Source organism: Crotalus tigris, unplaced genomic scaffold, assembly GCF_016545835.1.
Source record: "Crotalus tigris isolate CLP2741 ecotype Arizona unplaced genomic scaffold, ASM1654583v1 scf7180000018101.4720394464:4744507, whole genome shotgun sequence".
Classification (NCBI taxonomy): domain Eukaryota; kingdom Metazoa; phylum Chordata; class Lepidosauria; order Squamata; family Viperidae; genus Crotalus; species Crotalus tigris.
Window position 1 is genome coordinate 4,150,013 of NW_024096823.1, and position 26,269 is coordinate 4,176,281.

General features: G+C 35.5%; 1 protein-coding gene across 24 annotated transcripts in view; it reads left to right on the forward strand.

The window, feature by feature from the left end:
• ELAVL2 (ELAV like RNA binding protein 2) overlaps positions 1 to 23,150 on the forward strand; it is a 193,704-nt gene extending 170,554 nt beyond the window's left edge. For 21 of the 24 annotated variants that reach the window (XM_039347841.1, XM_039347848.1, XM_039347849.1 and 18 more), the window contains 4 exons: positions 3,342 to 3,495; positions 10,259 to 10,484; positions 18,375 to 18,413; positions 20,379 to 23,150. In XM_039347841.1, the coding sequence (XP_039203775.1) occupies positions 3,342 to 3,495; positions 10,259 to 10,484; positions 18,375 to 18,413; positions 20,379 to 20,709 (750 nt within the window). In that variant the 3' untranslated portion in view covers positions 20,710 to 23,150. The remainder of the gene's footprint in view (positions 1 to 3,341; positions 3,496 to 10,258; positions 10,485 to 18,374; positions 18,414 to 20,378) is intronic. The other 3 variants (XM_039347832.1, XM_039347836.1, XM_039347834.1) reach the window with 1 other exon arrangement.
• The last annotated feature ends 3,119 nt before the right edge of the window (positions 23,151 to 26,269 follow it).

Sequence of the window (26,269 nt, forward strand, 5' to 3'; positions counted from 1 at the left end):
ATGAGTAAACAGACCTAAGCAGTTTCAGCATAGTCAGTTTTGAGATAGATAAGATTGGTTGATCTTTTAAGAATTAATTGAATTCACACTGGGTCATTATGGTGCACATTTTGCATTTTTTTTTTTAGGCACAGTTTCTGCAAATACTATTTTCATGGGTATACGGATTTCTGTACTGACCAACCCCAATTCATCTTTTCCATTTCTGAATATTGAAATTTCAAAAATGTATACATTTTTGGTAAATAAATTTCAGTTCGTAATTAAGTCTAAAAATGTAAAATAAAAATAGCACTTGCAATAACACTTAGACTAATATTCCACTTCATAGTGCTTTACAGCTCTCTCTAAGAGGTTTGCAGAGTCAGCATATTTCCCCCAACAATCTGGCCCCTCGTTTTATCGACCTTAGAAGGATGGAAGGCTGAGACAACCTTGAGCCAGTGAGGATTGAACTGCTAACAGTCAGCAGAGTTAGCCTGTAATACTGCATTCTAACCACTGGGCCACATAGCTACAGAATTCACACAGAATGAATTTCTAAAATGAAATTTCTACAATTTCTACCTGCTTCCTATTTAGGGCTCCTTATACTCAAGAGACAGTATGCTATTTTGGTCAGTGGTTCTTCTTTGAAATACTTTTGTATTTGGGGCTCTGACTTAGAGCCCCAGAATATCTTTTTGAGTTCGTGAAAAGTGTTTGTGCACCAGGGCTCCAAAGTACCAATTTGTTTGGAAAATAATTAGCTGGCATTGTGCCAAGCAATTTTGCAAAGCAAATAATGTTCTTTAGACAATTTAGTGTGTCTTAACGAAGCATGTTAAGTGTATTGTATAACTTTGTAAATGAAATTTTGATGAAGTAAGACTCTTTTAAGACAACGTAAGGAATTCCAGGCTGTACTTCTAAATTGAAATTAGGGTTTCAGTGAAAAGGATTATGTATTTCAATTGGATTAAAATAACTGAAAAGATATCTTATCAAATCTTACCAATAAAAATCTCAAAGGACTTCTAAAAGTCAGTGCAACTCCTTATTTGAAAAGCAATACGTTTAAAAATGTTAATCTGACCTACAAAGAAAAATGTATGATAAAACAGTTTTATATATTTGCTTATGTTTACTGTTTATCATAACCATTGTGCTGTAACATTGATTATTAGTTACAGCACCTTTTTGCAAGCTGGCACTAATTTCACAAAGTTTAGGTTACACTTTTTTAACTTTCAAAAAATGTATTCTAAACTGTGTGAAATAACTTCTCTAAATAAAGTCACCCTTTTTATTAATAACTATTGAACATTTTATGCAATTGCTAACACACGGGGTAGCACTTATTTATATTTTTGCATTTGTCATATATACATGTAATTTTCCTGCCAACGTTCTCTAATATAATAATTGAAAAGTGCAAATAAGGGGGCAGGGGACTACAGCTTTCCTGAAATATGTTTATACTTCAGTTTTCAGCTTAAAACACAAAATATTTTTGGCTTCCTGAGCTTCACTCATAACAAGACAGAAATTAATGATATCTTAATAGTAGTTTTATCAGTAGGGTATCCACAGTATAGCCAGTGAAATCAATTGACATAACTTCATTTCCTGAATTCTTTTTTTTTAAAATCCAAGTAGAAGGAAACAAAAATAGATGCCTTAATTATTCCTTGCCAATAAAAATAATCTGCTATTTGTTGGTAATTGGCAATTATGAGGAAAAAAACCAACTGGCTGGGGTGGGGTTTTGTTTTGTTTTTCCTGGCAAGCAAGGAATAAGACGTTTATGGCATATGAGCGCATGCAATGACATCATTACCCTAGCCTTGCTCAGTAGCAGCATCAGAACACCAGCAGGTAAAGGAAGGGGTTATGCAATGGAGTTATGGTGGGATCTGACAGCGTGGCACATGACAAAACAAATTGAAATATTACTGTATGCTGCACTGCTTCCCTGTCTCTCCATTCTTTGTCCTTTTTTTAAAAAAGAAAAGACTTTTAAACAGGTAGATAAAATCCAAAGTAACAGGTAGTAAACAGGGAAAAAGTAAAAGCAAAAAATGTGAGAAAAGAAAAAAGGTAAAAAAAATAGAAAAGAAAGAAAAGGGTATAAAGAGGTAACTTTCAGTATTCTTCACAGCAGTTATAAATACAAAATATTTTAACCTCTCTTTTTAAAGTTACCTTATATTATTCTTTCTACAATCTATCTTGTTCTAATTGCCAAAACCCTAAGTCACAAGTTTGTTTTTTTTTTCATTTTTATGCAAGAAGTCCATAAGAGGCTTCCATTCACCAATAAATGTAGATAATCTCTACATAAAAATGTAGATTTTCTCTAATCAAATAAATTAATTTATCCTTTTCAGCAAAATCTGTCAACTTCACCAACTATTCCTCCTTAGTGGCTGCATCATATATTGAAATAGTCTTCCGTAGCTTTTTTTTCTAACTGTTTGTCCATTAATCATAAAGCTCTGCCTTCAACTGAATATTTAATATTTAAAATTCTGTATATCAAAGTATATATTGGGATCCAAAAATTTTCACCTTTTTATCTATTTATCAAGCATGATAAATGTCCCTTGATGTTGTTCATATTGCCAATATACATTTGAAGAGCATTAATACATTCTAAATTAGGGGTGTCAAACTGCCAGCCCATGGGCCAGATGCTGAAACCGCTCACCCCGTTGCCGGCAATGGAAAAAAAGTTGCAATACATCGCGACATGTGAAGTGACATTGCGAGTTTGACATCCCTGTTCTAGATGATATAATCCTGAATATTTGTTATCAGTTTTTTTTAGCCCTCTCTGCTGCCATTACCAAGTCCAAGGGTTGTATTTGTCTTCTCACTTCCTGGTTTTTAACTTTTGGTAAAGGGTAAAAAAAAAAAAAACCTGCAGGGGCACAGTAGGATTTGGTACCACCATTAATGTGTGGCTTGGTAAATTCCTTGTCCACTTTTGCCTTTTTTACTTCCCTAGGAAACTCTAGAGCAAGGGTGATGAACCACGGTCCTTTTATGACTTGTGGACTTCAACTCCCAGAAGTCCTGGCTCAGGAATTCTGGGAGTTGAGGTCCACAAGTCATAAAAGAGCCATAGTTCCCCATCCCTGCTCGAGGGCAACTAAGAAGAATAGCCACAGAGAGTGTGCTGATCCCAAACAAATTGGGTCTCCTTGTGGTTTAATATAATCCCATTAGGTTCCTATACAAATGGCCAAGGATGTATGATCTGAAAGTAGAGTTACACATGTGTTTTTAGAAGTAAGCAACCTTCTAGTCCAATTATACGGTCATTTGCATGATCAAGGTTTTTTTTTATTATTATGCAGGTTTCTTATGCACGGCCAAGCTCAGCTTCTATTAGAGATGCAAACTTGTACGTCAGCGGTCTCCCCAAAACTATGACTCAGAAAGAACTAGAACAGCTGTTTTCCCAATATGGACGTATTATTACTTCCCGCATTCTTGTTGACCAAGTCACTGGTAAGTAGAAAGCTGCTCTGCTCTGTCTTTCTCAGGCTTCAAAATATTGAACATAAAAAAGTTTATATGGGACAGAAAATACAATTTTCTGCTGGAATTGTTCATAAATATGCATGGATAAAAATAACTCCTGGTTTGAAGTCAGGCAAGGCTGAGTCATTTCCACCTTGAAGCTGCATATTTGAAGCCTGTTTCATGCCTTGTAATAAATTTATAGTTGCTGTAATTTCGAGCATTGAATGAAAATATTCCTTATAAAATGTTAAAAAAAGTGTATATTTTAAAAGAAAAAAAAAGTAAAGCCTTGTACTTCTTAGCAGTTTCCTTAAACGAAGAAAATGTGAAATACAAACTCATAATTATTGAGGCTTCAAAACAAACCTTACAATTTAATTTTTCCATCTTAGGATAATGAGAAAAAAAAACCACTGGATTTAAAAAAAGGAAGATTGATTTGATACATAAATATTGAGGAGTTCATTTTTTAATTAAATTCAATCTTTGTTCTCCAGTTATTGCCAGCTCAGTGAATACATTGGTTTTGTTATCTTTCTGTATGTGATATAAATGAAGCAATGCAATGCACTGGGCAGATTATACTATGGAACATACTCCCTACAAGAATTTGAGTGCTTTATTTTCATAGATATTAGAAAATATTAGGAAAATATTCATTAGGATTGTGTACGAACTTATATTTTAACAATCTGATTGGGTTCCTTCAAAAGTTTGAAATAACTTTCAAGCAAAAAAAGGGTACATGTATGACTTGTTTTAATAAAATAAGGAGATTTTACAATAACACTTGGGTCCCATTTAGTGCAAAAATAGCATGTGACATTTTGTTTCCCACAAGAATGATGAAACAAATCTGCTTCTCAAAAAACAAGGTTTTCTATTATTGTATAATTAGATTTTTATTTTAATATTTATTTTTCTTTTTGGCATTGAATTGATAGGGTTAAATCAACCACTGGGGGTTTTTTAAACAGCTTTTGAATTGTGAGCAAAGTACTATGTGCTGCTTGCATGTATGCTTATTGGATTTTGCAAAGTCTTATGCATCAAGACACTTGCTTAAATTCTCCCTTAAAACCAACCTAAGCAAAATTTATCCTAGTTGCAAACCTGAGCATATATCGCCAAATGTTCTTCAAATGTAAAGTTATAACCAAAGGAGCTTCAAGAGTTTCTAGAGATAAAATTCAGTTTGTTTATAATGTACAATGTATGTAAGTAACTAAAAACAATAGTTGAGAAAATTGAGCTACACAGACAGTTTTTTTAAAAAGGAAATTTAGATGAAAAGCTAAAATTTGAAATACAATAATTTTAGAGTTCAGATTTGCAATCTGGAATTTCTGGAACATGTGAGTTAATGTGGTATTTACTGGAATTGTACCACCATGCTTTTAAGCAAACTTGCTTAAGCAAATGGACAATTATTAAATTTGTAAAGAGTATACCTATCAACTATATTTTTAAATTTCAAATCAAATTCTGCTCCCACTAAAAATACCTGTGTTCCAATGGCAGATGTTCAGGTTCAGATAAGTAATTTTTGGTGCTTTCTAAACTTGTTTTCTTGCAGATGTTTCATTAGTCAAACTAGGTAACATTGTCAGATGATGAGCACTGATGATGTTACTTAGTTTGGGTAATGAAATGTCTGCAAGAAAACAACCAACCTCAAAATGCATCAACCCTGAGCTACAAATATTCTTTTCTATAGATTCAGATAAGTATTTTCTTAAACCTGCCTCATATATTAGAAGTTGAATTTGTGAGCTTCCCTTGTAAGGAATAGATTTTACCAAGAGCCTAGGGAATGATAATGCATTTATATATATATATATATATATACAGTATATTGCATATATATATTGCTTATATCTTATTATTTCTTTCTTAGTCATCACTGTTGATAGAAAGAAGTGATTAATGGATCACAAGTTGCTGCAGCCAAGATTTCAAAACTATTTATCTGAACTTAAATGAGCTGCCTCTTTAAAAACATCTCCAAACTTTTGAAGCTCTGGGGAAAGAAATGACATTTTTACAAAAAATAATTTTTGCAAAATACTTCATAGTGTAGTAAATATTTCTCAATTAAACGGAGCAGTATAAATTCTGTCATAATACAAAATTGCTACTTGTTATAATTCATAAATAAACAGAATAATGCCTTTTAGCTATCTAATCGCACAATTCTATCCAAATCCTAATGAATTCAGTGGAATTGATCCCTGGTAAATATACATAGAATTGTAACTTCACAAAGTATTATTTTTTGGGGGGGATAAAATTTTGTGTGTAATGTGTGGGAATAAATCTCACGCAGGAACTGATTTTCTAAATCAGGAAGTCTAGGATTGCTGTGCTGGGTTTCTCGGAGGCTGTCTTCATCATAATCACTTCAAGGGAGAGATGAAAAGGTCTGTTACTAGATCAAAATGCCATCTAATAAAGGATAGTTTCCTCTAATAACACCAGATTAGATCAGAAGTTAGCAGAACAAAGCAAATAGCACTTTACAAGCAACAAGAAAAGAATAGAAAAAGCCACATATCCTCCTTGTATGGAAAAAAAAGTGGGTCTATCTGTTTTTCCTTGCTCCCTTCTTGTATTCCAAATTAAACATCCAAACCTTCATATTCCTTGACAGAGAAATAAAAAGAGAAATTTGGTTGTTTGGAGATTGCAGGCTTCTGAGGATAGTATCTGTTTACCTTGGAAATAAAGGTGTTTTGCTGCAGGAGACAGGCTGGCACAAGTATGTGATGATAGCATAAGACAGATTGTTATAGGTAGTTGTTATAAGGTTAATTGTTTAAAGTCTACTTTAAAGTGGTCATCAAAATAGATATTTTCTCCTTCCCCCCCCCCCCTTAGATGTTTAAATATTTTCTCTGTCTTTCCCCTGGTAATAATAGCAATGACTATAAAGCATAAGCTTTCCAGGACTGACAATTGTATTATTTTAAATACACCTATAGTTACACTTTTGATTATGTATGTGTGTATTTATTTACTGCATTTCAGTTCTCTCACTTCAGGTTTATTGCTGGTTTGGGAGAAGTTGCCATTTTACAGCATAGATGCAAATCAACAATATATCTAGATGTCTTGGTTTTCAATACATTGATCTTCGTTTCCATAGGCTTTTTATCTGGATCAATATTTGGTACAAGTGCGTGTATATAGGTTTTTTTTTTTTAATTACATGGTATCCAGGGTTTTTTTTCCTGAGAACTCAAGAAGTATTTCAGGGAATTTTCATTAAATTAGAATTCCTTCTAAAGCATAGCTACACAAAGTAAGAGGAGAGGGTAAGGTAAGATAAGATAAGATAAGATAAGATAAGATAAGATAAGATAACCTTTATTGTCATTTAAAATTAAATTTAGTTGTTTGCTCTCAAAAGTGTACACGTACATGACACACATTTAAACATGTTATATACAATAAATACAACAGGAACATATAGTTCAACCCACTGTTCTGTGTGTCTCCATATAGTTGTTTGCAACAACATTAATTTTCCTGATGGATTTTTTTTTCTGTAGTAAAATGTCTTGTGCAAATTGAATGGCAAAATAGAAATATCTCATCCTGCTATCTGCTACAAGAATTCTCTTCTACTGATTGTGTTAAAGCTTCCTGGGTCGGAGGACTTTTCATCCATACTCTTGGATGGGAGTAGCATTTTCCAATCAAGGACGGTGTCTGAGGGTCCTAGTGGAACTCGCAGCTCCTGCTCAAAGAGCAGGTGGCATCTGTAGCCAAGGGAGCCTTTGCTTATCTCCATATGGTGCACTAATTCAGGAGGTTTTTCATTTGGTCACTCAAACTCTAGTCACCTCAGGGCTTGAGTTGCAGTGCACTCTGCATGGGCTACCCTTGAAAACCACTTGGAAGTTTCAACCACAGAATGCAGTGATGTGTGAAGTGATGCCTCAGTATGCTTATAGGATATATCTATTCCATGAGCTGCACTGGTTACCAGTCTGCTTCTAGCTGCAATTAAAGGTATCAGTTATTTACCTATAAAGCCCTTTATGGCATATGGCCAGGTTTATTTAAGGGACTGCCTACTCTCAAGGTTTCTGTATGGCTGGTACATGCTGGCAGAGTTGGCATGAACTGGATCACTTCAATTAAACAATGTCAGCTATTGAGACTCAGGAAGTCACCTTCTCTGTTGTAGGAGCCATCCTTTGGAATGATATTCCCCTGAAATGTTGGGCTCCAAGCCTGTTCGCATTCCATAAAGCCTTGCAGTCCTGGTTGTTCTCCCCTTGTTATTTTTATTTGTCTATATTTTGTGTCTGGATGCCATCTTGTTTTTGGTTTGCATTGGTTGGTTTTCATGTAGTTATTTGTGAACTTCCTAGAGTTATTTGGACTCTAAATTAAAATAAATAACTTAATGTGAATATGTCATATTACACTAAACCCTGACCCATGTTTATTACCAGATTTAATATTAACAAATAAATATTATATTTGTTACAGCGGTAGTATAGATGTTTCTTTGCTGTTTCAATCAGGCAATTCTAGGCAGCTTGTAATAAATAATTAAAATTTGTCAAAAATAGTAAAGAACAATAGGAACTATCAGCATAAATTCAACTTAATGGTAATTATTAAAATATCTAGCATTATGTAATACCAAACAGCCAGATTCATTCCGACTCAGATGCATCACCCATTGTTGTCATAATCATCAAATGCACACATGTAAGAAGCCATTATTTTTAAAAGCTTAATAATATAATAATAATAATAATAATAATAATAATAATATCCCAAAACAACTGGAGCACCACTTGAACACAATTGGCATTGACAAATTCGCTATTAGTCAATTGCAAAAGGCGGCCTTATTAGGAACTGCTTCCATCCTGCGACGATACCTGTAATACCATCAAACATCCACATCTGCCTATCCCAGGTCCTGGTAAGGACTCGATAGGTAGACAAAATGCCAAATCCAGTCTGAACATCTGGCTGACTGTGCGATGATCAATAATAATAATAGCCCCACGAAAATAACATTAAGAGTCTGGATGAGGAAGATTACGACAAATACTTCGGTATCCTTCAAGCTGACAACATCAAGCACACTGAAGTCAAGAAAAAGATTAGAGGTGAATACATCAAGAGAATGAAGAAGATCTTAAAGTCCAAACTCAGTGGAAGAAATACCATAAAGGCAATCAACACCTGGGCAATTCCAGTCATTAGGTACACAGCCGGAATAGTGGATTGCACTCAAGCAGAACTAAAAGCAATGGATAGTAAGACCAGAAAAATAATGACAATGAATCATGCCCTTCATCCACGCAGTGACATTGACAGACTTTATCTACCAAGGCAAATAGGTGGGCGTGGAATGCTACAAGTACATCAGATGGTTGAAGAAAAAAAAATGGCTTTGGAAGAATATCTGAAGAACAATGATGAAGATGCACTGAAATTAGTATATCAGGAAGGCTTACTGATTACTGGAGAGACCAAACTCGCCTACAAGAAAGACCAAATGAAGAACAGAATAGAGGCATGGGAAGACAAAGCACTACATGGCCAATACATGAAAAAAATAGCTGGGAAAGCAGATAATAACAAGACCTGGCAATGGCCAAGAGCAGGAAAATTGAAGAAAGAGAACGAGGGACCAATTCTGGCTGCACAAGACCAAGCCTTAAGGACAAATGCATATAAAGTCAAAATTAAGAAGACAGCAACAGACAGTAAGTGCCGCCTATGCAAAGAAGCTGAAGAAACAGTGGACCACCTGGTAAGCTGTTGCAAGAAGATTGCACAAACTGACTACAAGCAGCGGCATGACAAAGTAGCAACAATGGTGCATTGGAAGATCTGCAAAAAATATCATTTGCCTGGAAGCAAAAACTGGTGGGATCATAAAATAGAGGAAGTCATAGAAAATGATAAAATTAAACTGCTCTGGGACTTCAGAATTCAAACAGACAAGCACCTGCAGACTTAACAGTTGTCGATAAGAAAGACAAAAAAGTCTGGATAGTGGACGTGGCAGTGGCTGGAGACAGCAGAATAGACGAGAAAGAACTGGAGAAGATAACAAAATACAAAGACCTACAAATAGAAATAGAAAGACTGTGGCAAAGCAAGCAAGGGTAGTACCAATAGTCATAGGCTCCTTGGGTGCAATCCCAAAACAACTGGAGCACCACTTGAACACCATTGGCATTGACAAATTCGCTATTAGTCAATTGCAAAAGGCGGCCTTACTAGGAAATGCTTCCATCCTGCGACGATATCTGTAATACCATCAAACATCCACATCTGCCTATCCCAGGTCCTGGGTAAGGACTCGATAGGTAGACAAAATGCCAAATCCAGTCTGAATATCTGGCTGACTATGCGATGATCCATAATAATAATAATAAAGTTGGAAGGGACCTTGGAGGTCATGGGAGGGCATAACAACGTTTTTGCCTGTATTTTGATGCCTTGTTTCACTCTGCTGTGTCTCTTATAAATAGATGTGGTTTCACCCACCTGTTGGTTCCCATCTCTTGTGTTCCTCCTCATTCGCAAATGCTTTATATCTTATATTGTTTCTTATAAAAATCCACTTTGGTTGTCGAATCTGGTTTATTTTTTGTGCTTTGCTTTCTATGATTCTGTTGGCTTACTTATACCTGAAAAGAAAGAAAAACCCCTAGAGATCTTTTGATGCTTAGAAGTAATTGCTGGATTCATTTCTGCTTTTTTTCAGGAGTTTCAAGGGGTGTGGGGTTTATCCGGTTTGACAAGCGGATTGAAGCTGAAGAAGCCATCAAGGGTTTGAATGGGCAGAAACCTCCCGGGGCCACGGAACCCATCACCGTAAAGTTTGCCAACAATCCAAGCCAAAAAACAAATCAGGCCATCCTCTCCCAGCTGTACCAATCTCCAAATAGGAGGTATCCAGGACCCCTCGCTCAGCAGGCTCAACGTTTTAGGTATGTGGAACTGTACGTTGTTTCTTATGTCAACCAGTCTGGATTTTCTTTTCAACCAGTATCTCTGGAGAAATATTTTCCTCACATGAAAACTGTTGGGTTGTTAAATTTAATATCTGACAGATACAGCAGAAAATACTTTGAGGTACTGCCATCTGTTGGTAGGTATAAAAAGAAGAGAGTTTTATGTAGCTAGGTAGTAATATTTAACTGGAAAGTATCTGTTGTTCAGTTTGCAAGATGGTTTTAGGGATATTTGTTAAACTGTTAAACTAAGACATTTCTACAAAGTAGAAAAGCTGTCTAAATCCTGTTTCTGTATCAAGTCTTCTTTGAAAGAAGTCTTTTTTTCTGTGCTAGAGTCTCTGTAATTACTCTGCATCCTTTTTGGAATGGGAAGAAATGGATTTTTTTTTCCCCCAGTAGTTTTCCCTTATTTTATATGGATCTCTCTTCTGATGACACAGACACAGTGCTATCAGCCATACGTTTTTCTCTGTGATATTTTAGTGTACTAAAAACGACAGATGGCGTGAATTGAAACAAATACTGTATTAATCTACATTCACTAACTGCTCGGGGCTTTTATTTTAATGTTGTTTTATGAAAGATTTGTGTGTGAGAAAGGGGGAGATCAAGAGAGGGGATAAACAGGCTTATTTTGAACTTGATGCTAGTTTCCTACCGGAATGTAAGAGAGAGAGATTAGTTGTGCTTATCAAGTAGCAGAAAACTCAGATAAACTTTGTTTTAAAGAAACCTTGGGACTTTAATTTTTTTAAAAAATGTGCTTATTTAAACACCTGGCCAGTGGCAATCTCACCAAAACAATTTAATCCAAACAGCTTCTTTGCATGTTGGGCTATTAAATTTGTTCACCCAGAAAAACATCCATTCTAGCGAACCCTTCTGTTGGAGCAGGGGAGAAAAAAAAAAACCCCTCAAATGTTTTTATTCAGTATTCAGTGGATTTCTGGAGTATTCAGTTTCTGCTCTGTTTTTGTTGTTCAAAGGATATATATTCTGTGAAGCCGCTGAATATTGAATAAAAGTAGACTTGCCCTTTCTCCATAGGCAGACTGCCTGCTCCAGAACTGAGTGCCAGGGCAGAGTTAGAAATGGTCAGAAGAAGAATTCCAGATTGCCTCGTGCCTGAAGTAAGGCCACTGGGGAATTGTTGCTGCACTGACATGAAAAAAAGAGGTAAATGAACTTTTGCAGAAATAGCTGGTGCCAGGGTTGGGGCACGCAATCTCCAGTGGCCTTAAAAAAACCTGACTAGATCTTTCTCACAATGCCATGGGCCGGCTTATCTCTAAAGGATATTCATTATATCAGCAGTGGTGGTAGATGACTCTGAAGGGGGATTAGGCCCTGAATGCTGGAATGTGCGTACAGGTTTGGAAATGGAGGAACGAATCCCAAGGTTGCCATTCATTTTTGCCCATATCTTTCCATTCCATTAAAATAGACTGAACTGCATTTCTTTTCATTTTCTTCTTAAAACAGCACATTAAATCATGTTGTCCAGAGCAATTTTAACATCGGGCATTAAGGATTGCTTGAGTTTTTAATCTGTTTTGCTGTGGTGTTTTGTCAAATAAAAGGGCCATGTATTCCAAACGTGAAGGGTGTTGCTTGCTCAGTTCATATCAACTTAGGAATTGTTCAGGTTCCTCCGTGAAATTTAGAAAGGCACAGTTGCACACACAAAATGTAGACGAGTGTGTGTGTTTATGTGTTTGAATAGGTTTTAAAGACCTTATCTTTGCAGTTGTCTTTGATGAGTATCTGATACTTAGATTCAGTGCTGGTGTAATGCAAGTACATTATGCTTGCCATTGCTGTACTCCTACTATTGTTGTTAGTTAAAGTGTTTTAAAAGCAATTAAAGAAAACTTGTAAGCTTCAGAGGCTGGGAAAGTATATGCATACTTTGAAAATCTCTTTTTATTTAGCACAGGCTCTGATAAGCACCAAACTTTAAGCAGAATCTCACATAAAATAGCAACTCTAGCTTGAGTCCACAACTGTTGTTAGGAGATTGTATTCTTAATGCCATTTTAAAAAGTAAAGTCTGGATCTTCAGAACACTCCAAAGTATCTCCACAAGTCGTAAGTTACCGCAAAGGTTTTGCAGGTAGTCCTCGACTTACGAACACAATTGAGCACAAAATTTCTGGTGCTAGGTGAGACAATGGCTAAACGACCTTTCCTGCCACAATTGTTAAGTGAATCCTGCAATTGTTAACTTAGTAACACAGTTAAATGAATCTAACTTCCAAATTGACTTTGCTTGTAAGAAGTTTACAAAAGGTGACCCTGGGACATTGCAACTCTCATAAATATGAGTCTGTGGCCAACTGTCTGAATTTTGATCATGTGACCATGGGAATGCGGCAAAGATCATAAGTGTGAAAAACAGTCATTTTTTTCAGCGCTGTTGTAACTTCAAACAGTCACTAAACAAACTGGTCAGTCAACGGCTACCCGTACACACAAGATAAATGTGTTGATTTGGATATTTTTTTTCAGAAAACAGTCTTTAGTGATGAATTGCACCATAAAGCCAATCATAGGAGTGAATATATCTTTGAATACTTATTTCAATTAAACTTTCTATGATTTAATTCAATTTCACTTTCCCAAGTAATATAAAGCCATACAGAAGGTGAAATTTTCAAGTCTTGTATTGAAGTGAGACAGCTGAGTCGAAGAATATGAGTTTTTCTGTCTCTGTTCCCTGAAGGATAGTCATCTTAGTGTATGGGCTTGATAATGCAGAGAAAGTTTCTCAGAGTTTGAAGCTTGGAAGTATGCTTCATCTTTTCATTAGAGGTGTGTGAATTGTACTAGAGCAGTGGTTCTCAACCTTTTTAATGCCGCGATCCCCAACCGGTCGTAAGTCGAGGACTACTCAACCGGTCGTAAGTCGAGGACTACTCAACTGGTGCAGCACCGTTTGCAGAATGGGACTTTTGGCAGGCTCAGCAGGGCAGAGACAGCCTGGACAATTCCTGTTGGCTTTTGAAAGCCAATAGAATTAGACTCTATTCAAGGGAGTCCATTCTATTCTAACCAATAGAATAAAAGGGAGTAGCACAGCTAAGGAAAAGGGGAAAAAAATGGCGGACTGCGTTGTTTGGCGACCCCCGTGAAATGGTCATTCAACCCCAAATGGGGTCCCGACTCACAGGTTGAGAACCACTGTACTAGAGGCTTTAATGGATAGCCTTCTTATTAAAATACATATATCATCCCAAAATTGCCGTGGTGGTGCAGTGGTTAGAATGCAGTACTGCAGGCTACTTTGGCTGACTGCTGGCTGCCAGCAGTTTGGCAGTTCGATTCTCACTGTCTCAGGGTTGACTGAGCCTTCCATCCTTCTGAGGTCAGTAAAATTAGGACCCGGTTTGTTGAGGGCAATATGCTGACTCTGTAAACCACTTAGAGAGGGCTGTAAAGCACTATATAAATCTAAGTGCTATTGCTATTTCAGACTCTGGGCCTTCTAGGTTTTCTACCAGCATGGTGAGAACAATCACTAAAATGCTTGATAGAATATGTTGGTCTCTTCTAGTAAATGAAAATGATTCCTTGGAGAGGATTCCTATTGCGAGTGTTGATAGTTTAATAAAGCTGTGGTTCAGGTTAGCTTTGGCAGGAGAGCTAACCTTTTTTGTGGGCAGAGATGTTTTTTGGGAAATTACTATTGAGAATGACAATGAACAGGGGAGCAATAATGCAAGGCAGTCAGCAGAGGGCAGAGTGCTGAAATTTGTTATTCTTTTGTTATTGCCCCTGCTTTGGGGGTATTTTCCAGTATTTCATTACTGGAGCTTTATATTACATTTATTTTACTTCCTGACAAAAAGACAAGGAAATTTCATCACTTTTTTTTTTTTGGTCAGAATGTTAAGTTCCTTCTAGGGAATTTAAGAGAAGGAGCAGAGCTCCTGAGTCCTTTGGGATTGGGCGGCATATAAATAAAATTAAATAGATAGATAGATAGATAGATAGATAGATAGATAGATAGATAGATAGATAGATAGATAGATAGATAGATAGATAGATAGATAGATAGATAGATAGATAGATAGATAGTCCTGAATCCAGTCCTGTGAAAACCTCATTCTGAGTTACAGAAACCAATAATATTAAATCAGAAGTTTTAACTCATGCCATTGCATATCTATCTGCAGCTGCATAAAGATGCCAAAATGTCAGCTAATCTTAGCAGGCTAATTATGTGCAACAACCAAAGCAGCATTTTAATGTCTGACTAGATTCCACTTCTAAACATATGACATTGAAAAATGCTATTGTTTTCATGTTCCTTATTTCACATTGGGAAACAAATTAATATATAAACTTGTACAAACATAATTATTATTATTTTTTAAATCTGTACATTTTCGTGCCTGGATCTGATTTGGAAATCCAGGAGCAACTGAAACCTGCAAGTCAATCTGTGATTTTTTTAATGGAACTACCTTTATTTATTTACTTACTTACTTATTTATTTATTTATTTATTTATGAGACTTATATACCGCTTTAAGTGCAAGCACTCTCTAAGCGGTGTACACCAGTAAGCAATGTATATATATATTTACATTGCCCCCAACAATCTGGGTCCTCATTTTACCTACCCCGGAAGGATGGAAGGCTGAGTCAACCTTGAGCCGGTGAGATTTGAACCGCTGACCTGCTGAACACAGTCAGCTAAAGTGGCCTGCAGTACTGCACTCTAACTGCTGCGCCACCTCGGCTCTTTTATACATATTATACATATTTTATTTTAATGTTAATTCATATTTCATCTGTGCTGGTTTGCTGTTCAATCACTTCTACTTGCTTAACATCCAGGATATAGAGATGGTTGGATTCAAATTATTGGCCACTGTTATTCACAATCAAAGATAGATAGATGGAGACTATTTTAATGGCAACTTCTATACAATTCTTAACTACTTGGTAATGGATGTAAATTGACAGTTTTGTTAGAAGCTGTATATTTTACAATAAAGCTCATGAAAGTGGAAGTAATTAAATGGAAGCAGTGCTATTGTTAAAGCAAAATAATGCTCTATCCTCACTAAAATATTGTAAGAGGTAAAGACTTGGTCTTAAAAGAATTACAATATAGTAATTCAAAAGCAGTATTCCATCTTCCCATTCTTTATTCTCTAGACTCTAGAGGAATCTAAATGTGTGATATTTTGTATTCAACTTGTTGAAAGACTTGAGTTCACATGCCAACGATCCCAGGTGAAATTGGTAATTATTAGAATTTACATTAAAACCATAAATATTGCCAGTTACCTGATTGTTAAAATTTGCATCTTTGACCCTAAACTGGTAAAATACATATTTCTGGTGCATTCAATAAATAATTTGAGTCCATCTTATGGATATTTTTTGAGCTGGTTTATGTGCAAGTATTATCTGAAACATGAATTTTTAAATAACCCTATCAATTTACAACGTGGTTTGGAAATCTGTAAAACACACAGGCCATTTATAAATATCAGTACTTCTCACATATTTTTCAGTCAACTTTAAAAAAGAAAAGAAACCGTCTCCATCATCAGTGGTCTTCTCTCCCTTTCATGCAATTGTTAATTCATAGTTAACAACATATTTTAGTTTTAGGGAATGGAAGACTTTTAATGACCGACCAAAATAGCCTGTTATAAAAATAAGACAGTGTTTTATTGGGCTGCATATTTGCCTCTAATTAAGTAAAATAAATCATACCTAATTATCAATATCTGAAGATTGCAGAAGTTATACCCAAATTTGGAATTTGTTATTAGGAAGTTTAACTGCAAAAATCATGTGATATATTGTTGACTGAAAAGTAAGCTAAAATATTCCATATTTGTTTCTCCCCATTATTCTTTAAACAAAGGAAATTTGTTTAAAGAATATCAGTTGATAAGTAATATGGAACAATCTTAATATTAGATTATCTCTTCCTCCCCCCTCCCCCCCCAGTCATGTTAACAAAGCCAGAAGCAAAATTTTAAATCATTTTACATCTCTTAGATATGTGAATTCTTTTCTGGAATGGTGAAGATGGTGATGACCACATAGAAAGCATAGCTTGGGGTGGAATAATGCCGTATCAGGATATTTGAAGTCTTGATACAATTTCTTTATCATTTGGAAGACTGTAGCCAGAAATAAAAATGAAGATAAGATTCCTAAATGAGGAGAATTGTTTGAGTGTATATACCATATTTTTTAATATCCAATATCCTAGGAATTTCAAGTCACCACATTTTATGTCATAGCTAAAGCTGTTCTAGTTTTGAAAGCAATGACTCAGCATCCGTGTGAGTGTTCATGACGGAAAGGTTTCGGTTTATATAATAAAAATTTGGCATTGCCCATTCGATTGTCGTAAACTAGGTTGCTTACTTATGCTTCTGATTCTCAGAATCAGGATACTGACAGATCGTTGAACTTACAATATTTCTTTCTGATGTAACACCCCTCCCAATAAGGGTGTTTTAAAGGACAATAACAGTTGAAGCATACAAAGTTTAGACAAAAGAAAAATTAGCAGCAACTTTAAATATAACAGCCCACAGTCTACTCCAAGGGTTCCCAACTGGGGCTGCTCCCAACGCCCTGGAGGTGCAAGATAGTATTCCAGGGGGTGCGAAAACTTGGGTTTTCAAAATTATAGTGTATGCGCATAATTCATTGCCGTTATTTCGAACTTTTGTAAGGGGTGCGAGAATATATCAGAAGCGTTCTAGGGGTCCGTGGTATAGCAAAGGTTGGGAGCCGCTGGTCTAGTCTAACCAAGCACTGCAACTCCAGATGCTCTTTTCGTTCCGAAAGGCTGCATATATTTGCATTCTCTTGTAAGTTGCACATTGTAGTTTTTCTGGAAGTGGGAAAAATACTGAACCCAGGACACATCTAAAATGTCTCTTGATGTGAATTTAAAAGACAGTATGGGAGCCAGTTTTGCAATGCATACGCATATGTTCTCTTCTCATAAAGAAAATCATCTTAATTAACTGAGGAATATAGTTAATATTATAAAAGTTAATGTCATAGTATATAGTTAATATTATAGCCTGACTTGCTTTGATTTCTCAGCAATTATTTAAATCCAGCATTACCTTAAGCATCATTTGCATTACATTGGAGCAAACAACTAACAATTTGGTTTGTAAGAAGCTCATACTTTGTGATGAATCAAAGGTTAAGACTAAAAAAAAAAAAGAAAAAGAAAATTGGGATTCCTTTGTTCCTTTATGCTGAAATGATAGATTTCTAACATAGCTGCAGTTTCTGGCAGTTAGCATTTAACCAAGGCTAAATCTTAACAGCTTAAAATGCACAGAGCATCAAGATAAGTTTGTAATCATACAATCATAATCTAAAATCTTGAGAAATAAAATTGCTAGTAGAATTTCTGCAGAATAATGTCTCTGGCACACACAGACATTCTTTTCATTCATTCATCCCAATGAGTTTTCAAAGAAAGGCATGAAAATATTGACAAAATTGTTTAGTCTTTGATGCTCATATTTCTAAAAGGATCACTATATTAAATATAGTATCTGAACTATGTTAATGTGTATATAGTATCACTTCAGACATGCCTAATGGCCTTGCTCATCTAGAATTAAAAGGCTGAGCCTCAGTGCCTTTTTTTTACATAATTATCTAATGTCAACTGAAGTGAAGCTGTATTTATGAGAATTTGTGGACAGTATCTCTTCAGCAAAATTCAAGCAATGCCAGTGGATTATCATCGCACAACTACAATTTTGCATGCAGTATAGTTCAGAAAATCTAGCAACATAACATAATCAAAGTAAAATATTGAAAAGCTAAATAAACCTTTGCTAAATGTGTTTTGCAGGTTGGACAATCTGCTCAATATGGCTTACGGAGTAAAGAGGTAATGACAAATTGTGTTAGATACATAATTAACTTTACTAATAACTTATTGTTTGAACTAAAAGTATTTGTACTTCATGTGTTTGATTTATCTTGAGTGATTTTTGCATGTACAGAGGTTAAACAATGATTCATTTCCATTTATCACTTTATCAGCTTTCTAGCCTTGTTTAGGGCATCCAGTACCTGCCATTTAAATGATTTATTTTGGAATTCTTTGTATTTGTCTTTCACTTTGAAAGAATTCAGAGGTCTTATATACTTAAAGGACCTTTTAACAATTAAGAGGCCCCCACCAGTTTTTGTTTTTTGTTTTGTCACCTTTCTGTACAACAAGCAGGTACAGATATGGAGCAACATTAAAGATACCATATCAAGTATGTTGAATTACCTAAAAAGGTTAAGAAGGGTTACAATAATTCTATAAGTATGTTTCATGTAGGATTTATTTATTTCTCTTATCAAATTTATATAGCCACCCATTTGCCAAAGACGACTCAGGGAGATACACAACATAAACCAAAAGCTAGATGTAATATCATAAATCTTGAAGCTATTTTTTTTTCCTGTTGAACAAATCCTGTTGAATTTCTGTTCAGTTGCGTTAAATAATTTGCTAAATCCAATGTTGAGCATGGTGAAGCAACACAATAAAGACTGAATGTGAATAATTGAAGGCAACAATGTGCTTTTTACTTTTTTACCATTGTTAATATAATTGTCCTTTGGAAAAAAAATATTTTACACAAAGATGAGTTAGTATTTTACTAAGTTTTTTTTTTAAAGGAACTAAACAAAAGATTCCTGAAATTGAATATACTAGCAGTATAAGCAAAAATCTTACTGTTCCTTTCTCTTTTTAAAAGAAAACAATACTAGCCAATCCTTAGTGAAAACAATAGAGATTTCTGTCTGGTTCTGTCTAAAATAGGAGTCTTCAAACTTGGTCCTTTTATGACTTGTGGACTTCAATTCGCAGAATTCCTCAGCCAGGCTCGCTGTTTGGTCTAAAAGCACAACATGAATTTTTAGTAGATGGATTCTTTCAACAGAGCCTCTCTCTGCAGCCCATGCTCTGGAGAACTGGGATTTGGAACCATCTGGGAGGGAGGGGAGAAATTCACTCATCTGGTAATAGATCTAGAGTTTTGAACAAAGCTAGTTGTTAAAATCAAATTGCTTGGTTTTTATATAATCTTTTTGTTTGCATTATTCTCAATGCACAAAAAGCAAATTCTCAAGATCCTTATTCAACCACATTCCAAACGTGGCAATCACAAATATTCCTTAGACTTTCTAATAGCAGACTATAATTTGTTTTTCTGTCAGCGTTGAAAGTAATTGAATTAGTCAGCTTACCCCTAGCCCAGGCAGAAAGCAGAATAATCTGACTTGAGAAAGACTTACTACAGGGCATCGTGAGAACTATATTTTATTATTCACAGTAAATTAGTATTTTCTTCAAGTTGCATAGTAGCACATACCTTTGCTCAAATGGCACTATAACATTAATCAAGTGCTTTTTTAAAAAACAAAAATATTTTTATCCTGCCTTCATTTCTTCATAAATAACTCAAGGTAGCAAACAGACTTAATAATCCTTCTTCTTCCTGTTTTCCACACAACTGTCCTCTGAGGTGGGTTGGGCTGAAGGAGACTCGCTCAAAGTCACTCACCTGGCTTTCATGTCTAAGGCAGAACTAGAACTTGGAGTCTCTTGGTTTCTAGGTCAGCATCTTAACCATTACGCCAGACTGCCTTTGTATATGTCTGTAAATAATGTAACAAAAAAGCATACTTAAAGGAAGAAACAATTGATCCACAAAATGTAGGCAGAAAGGCACTTGGTTTAAGTTTCTTAAAGCATGTTGATATATAAAAATAGGTTTCGTTCTAATCTTGAAAAAGTTTTTTTCTAAAAAAAGTATTTTGTCTTTTTTTTTTTTTACCCTTTTACATTGATTAGCAGGTTTTCTCCAATGACCATTGACGGAATGACCAGTTTGGCTGGGATAAATATCCCAGGACATGCGGGAACCGGATGGTGCATTTTTGTGTACAATTTAGCTCCTGATGCAGATGAGAGCATCCTGTGGCAAATGTTCGGACCCTTCGGAGCCGTGACAAATGTGAAGGTTATCCGCGACTTCAACACAAACAAGTGCAAAGGTTTTGGATTTGTGACTATGACAAACTATGACGAAGCCGCCATGGCAATAGCCAGCCTGAATGGATACCGCCTTGGAGACAGAGTCTTGCAGGTTTCCTTTAAAACAAACAAAACGCACAAAGCCTAATGAGGTGTCCTCAGCCCAATTTATATTTGAAAACTATTCGACAAAGGCAAGTTAAAAGAAACTTTATACATTAGTAAATGTCTTTGTAAGTCAGTGTTGAGATGGGGGAATAACAGACTAGCATCCTAAGAAATATTGCGAGATTTTTTATTGCTAGTATTTGAATTAAACTTCTTAAATATCTTATGTTTGAATATGGACAAGAGGTACAGGGTTTTTACCTGTCACAATGCATTCTATTGCCTTCTTTGAAGAAGGTGGACCTTTTAAAAAATGTTTGAGCTAAGGGAAGAAATTTTCTTTTACACGACTGCCTTGAACCTGTGAGTAGATATTGAGGCTTTGTGTTAAAATTCCTGAGTTAGTTAACCTTATGTTGTGTTTGAGTTACACTTTAATGCCTTGCTGTTTAGTCTGTTCAAGAAGTGTTTTGAAGTTTACATTTTTATTTATAAAGTTTAAGAATATTTATTTTGTAATTATGATTTGGGTTGGGGAAGGGGGGTGGTGCATTATAAAAGCCTATTGTAAGATTAATGGAGAACTTTTCGTAAAGCTGTACCTTGCCAAAGAGATAAGAGCCTCTTTGATGTGGGTTTAAAAAAAAAAAACAAAGCATCTATTTTTATAAAAAAGAGAAAATTTGGAGAAACTTTTTACAGGTCCTGGAACAAATATTTTGACTTGAATACTTTGAGAAATCTCTTCATATGACACCTAGTGAGCTTTTAAAACTTACCAGGAAATTTGCAGTGGTTGGGGGAAAACACTTTAGAGCGGTTTATGATGTAGAAATTCTTTAAGAGATCTTTGTTACTCAAGAAATGGAATCACTGGGAGAAAGCACTGCTGGTTTTGGTTTTATAATCGTTGGTGCAATCTCTGAACATCCTGGTTACTATGTGATAGATGGCTCACATTAAACTTGTGATTTTGAAACAGAAGAAAATTTAAAAGTATATAAGAGCAGGCAAGAAATTTAAATTAACTGAGATGGGGGAAAAATCTGTTCTTCCTATAGAATTCCCTTCAGATAGAGCTCATGGTGTTTAGTGATGTACTTGCAGTATTGTTTGAAGAATTGTTTTGTCTTAAAGAAAAAAAAAAAAGATGTTTGCACATGGTTTGCATAGTGGCAGACCAGGAAGAAACAGTCTTGCATTGGATATATTTGAAGGTATTTTGAAAGTTACGTTCAAGGCTAACACCTGAGCTTTGTGTAATGTAAATAAGATCTTTTGTTGATGAACCTCTTTTCAGCTAAATACTTCGAGTTTTCTTCTGGTTTTTTATTTTCTTTACTTAACATGCCAAGTGATGTTCAAATGTTTTTGTATTTTTTTTTCTTTGTAAATGGCATTAAGATTGTTACTTGAGGTCTGCTTATTCATTTTTGTTGTCCTGAGGACTTGAATTTACAGTGGATCAGATACGTTGCAAATTTTGTCTGTAGATAGTCTAGCTTCAGCTGTTTATGGTGATGCTACTTTTTTGTTTATAAATATGTTTGTGGTAAAAAAATGAGTATAACCATAGGTTTTGAACAAATTCCTTACATTTTTCATACCAGAATCATAAATACCTGTATGCTATTGAAATTTAACTTTGTATGATGCTTAAAATCACTTATTTGGGGAAATAATAAAGTCTTTACCATGTATGGAAGAAATTTAAGGTCAAAAAAGTACAAATATTTTCTGATTAGCATCTAGCTTATAATAAATTTTTAAAAAGCTGAAGGCTGCTGTGCCTTCACCGGGATGCCCTGACAACTATATAGTTACGTCCTGCTTTTTGTATAAACTGAGATGCTCACATGCTTCCCCTTAGAACAAGCAATGTGCTATGCATAACATACTTGTACATGATCTTTGCAGTTGCTTTTTTTGATTATTTCTTTTTTTAAAAAAATCGTAGTTATAAATTTTCAGTATAGTACAATACATAATACTGTTGGAAGAAGAGTGCTAAAGTGAAAGCGACTGTTCATGCTAGACCCCATTCAATGCTGTTCAAATTGATTGACTTTCTGAAAGACGTTCACTTGAGGTGCGTTGAGCAATTGTTCTGTACTAACACAAACACTCTGCTTTGGAAAAGAACAATAGTAATAATAATAACAATAAAGAGATCCATTGTGGGGAGGGGAAAACATAGCTATACTCTCTGCTACTATATTCTAGGGTAGCAAGAACAAAAGGCATTGGGGAGAAGGCATGTCTATCAGGTTTCACTTTACACTGTTTAACAGAGCACTTAATAAAATGTAAGGCTGGTATTTATTTGAAGTTGTACAGTATGACTTAATTCACATCTGTTGGAGTAGAAAAATATATTCTGTTGAGTATTTAAAAGAGGCTGTACATGTTTTCTTTTGTGTTTGGATCCTTTGTACTTTTTCATGTTCAGTACATCAATAAACAAAAGTTGAAGGGAAAGAATCCTGTGGTGCAGAGGTCTTTTAATAGTTCATGTTTCTTTTGAACGTACTTCCCTGGGTTTATTTTTCCCCCCTAGGTTTTTAAGTTAAATTCAAACTATCTAGTGCAGGAGCCGTCCCTCAAAAGCTAAATCTAAATGGCTTAGATATGCCACAGCATCTTGGTGTCTTAATGCACTATCAAATCTTAATACCTACATGCAGGGTAAGTTTTCTACTCAGTATTCCTATTCAGTAATCCTATAGCAGAAGAAAATTTTTTTAAAAAAACACTTTTTTTTCCTAGGATGAATTATTTTGTGAAGAATTAGTACTTGGGGCTGCTGTATGAAGAAAGAGTAACATTTCAAGGGATATCAGATCAAGTCATAGAATCCAGCAGACAGCTCTAATTTATACGCATTTTATCCATGTATATGTCACCCACTCCTAAATGGCTTTGGATGCCCTGCACCAGATTTGCATTAAAACATATATACCAGACATGTCAAACTTGTGACATCACGTGATGTCACGCGACGTATCGGAGCTTTTTCCCCATTGCCGGCAATGAGGTGGGTGCGGTTTCCTCGTGACGCATCCAGCCCACGGGCCGTCAGTTTGATACCCCGATATATACCATTCTAAAAGAACTAACTTAAAATAGATATTATGATCTCTTCTTGAAATTATAATGAAAAAGTCAATTGATTAAGTTTGTGAAGTGTATCATTTTAGCAGCTGTTAAAATAAAAACAGCAACCTTAAACTCAACTGTTTAGCTAATGTAAAACATCCTTTTTATTTTTCATTTTCTGATCAACATTCGCCTCATTCCAAGAGCACATTGGCGCAACCTGCATTCTTGTCTGCTCATTGGTTGGCATCCAGTGTTGATGGATGACACTAAGAAATTAAGCTTTTTTTGAAGATGGCATGGGTTTACATAGATTGTGTAACTCTAACCCTTGTGAGAAAAACAAAAGTTTGTATATCACTGATAAGAATAAGAAAGCTCAACCTGGAAAGAGTCTGCCAATGGAGAAAATGTTAGAATCCAGAATTTGCCTATTTCTGCAACCTAGATTTACTCCAAGCTGTATTTACTTTTAATTAATTATGAAAATCATAGAAATTATCTTTCCATATGGAGAGAAAAGACTTTAAGGGATAAATTATCTTAATGAAGGGTTATATGAAATAGAACTTTATATGCACTGAATTTAAAGCGGAACTCGCTATGTTCAAAATTCATTTGAGATAGGGATAATTATTAATTATCCCAGAAATATTTTCTATTCCTCATGCTCAGATATTTTGTATATACAAAGTGAAAATGCACCATAATTCAACTTTGATGGATTGAGATAAAAGAACTTGAGTAAAGGAGCTTGCTTTCTAGCCATTTTGTTCTAGGTAAATTCCTATTGTGATCTCTTCTATTGTGATAGAAGTCATGACACGAGCTGGGTTTTTGCAGAAATGTGCAACGTAGTACATTCAGTACATCTGTAAAATTAAAGATGTCGGTTTTCACTTAAAACAGGTACAGGCAAGCCTTAACATAGGTTTTGCATGCGCATTCTCCTCTCCATGATTTGGAGCAGTGTTTTCATTCCAAAAGTGAAATTGTGTCTTAACCTCATAAGAATCCCCCCAAAAATCCAAAAACTTTCCCCCACTGCTTTTAGCAGTGACAGTGTATAGTGGAATTTTAAAAAGCTAGAAAGGTTACAAACTACAATGAGATTCCAGGATGTCTTGTACAGGAATCTATAAATTACAGGTAGGTTACATAACCTAGCATCTATGAAATTGCATCACGATAATCGGAAGCACAATAGCTCAGTGGTTAAAGACACTGAGCTTGTCAGCTGGAGAACTGACAAGCCTGGGTTTGAGCTCCGCACAATGGGATGAGCTCCTGTTAACTTGCTCCAGCTCCTGCCGCCTAGCACTTTGAAAGCAAATGCAAATGCAAGTAGATTAATAGATAGCACTTCGATGGGAAGGTAACAGCTTCCATGTGCCTTTGGCATATAGCCATGCTGGCCACATGATCACAGAAATTGTCTTCGGACTGCTGGCTCCCTCGGCCAAGAAACGGAGATAAGCACTGTGTCCTCTATCGCACACTTGTCCTAGAATTGGACAGGAGAAGCATCGTATGCCATGAAATTAATAGTACTGATGTCATAGTTTGCATTTCTGTACATATTTGGTTGACAGGTAGCTGAATCCCCAAAGGTTGGGAGGTAATTCCTCAAATGGAACTTAAAAACCATGGAATGAAAGCTAAAACAATTGTCTGCAGAGTAAAGATCAAAAAGTATAAAAGCAAGCTTTTAAAACAATGAAAGGACAAAAAGTTTGGGGAAAGTTTTTTCTTTAAACGATCAACTTTTATCTAATGTCATCTATATAATTTGGATGCGTAGTGATTTTCTCTGAAGATCAGAAGAGCAAGCCAAATTTCTTATTTGAGAGAGTTGTTTTTAGGAAATACAAGGTTAAGAGACCTCAACTCACATCAATCATCTGGTAGATTTTAGCAATGGAGTGAATGAGAAAATTTACTTCCAGATGATCAGGTTTCATTCTCTCCTCTCTGAGATGTAAATTCTAATGGTAGAATCTCATTTATTACATAATGATTCAGTATCCTACTCATGCTTACATCATAGACCTCCATATGCACAACTCACTCAACAGTTGTGAGCTCCTGGAAATGTACAACCTGGCATCAAAGTTTTTGTTTCCTTTCCTTCAGAGGAAAATACATTTGGGCAGAATATATCCCATGAAAGCAGTTTGCAAGCTACTGTTAGACAAAGGCTGACTTAACAGTTTGGCTTGCATTCTCTATACTGTATTCTGGATTGGCAGAAACATAAGGCTTGGCATGAATCTAGGGAAATCTGGCTATATTCTTACTTGGTAATGAATTTGCTGCTTAACGTAACTTCCCAAATGTTTTTCCCACCACAGGTATTCCCTGAACCAAACCCATGGACCTAATCAACTGAATTTCTGCTGCCAATTGCAATAAGAAACTTAGTAAGCAATCTGTAACTTTATAATGACGTGCGATAAAATACCGCACAACTTTTAAGGAAATGAGCTATGGATGTAAGCATCCAA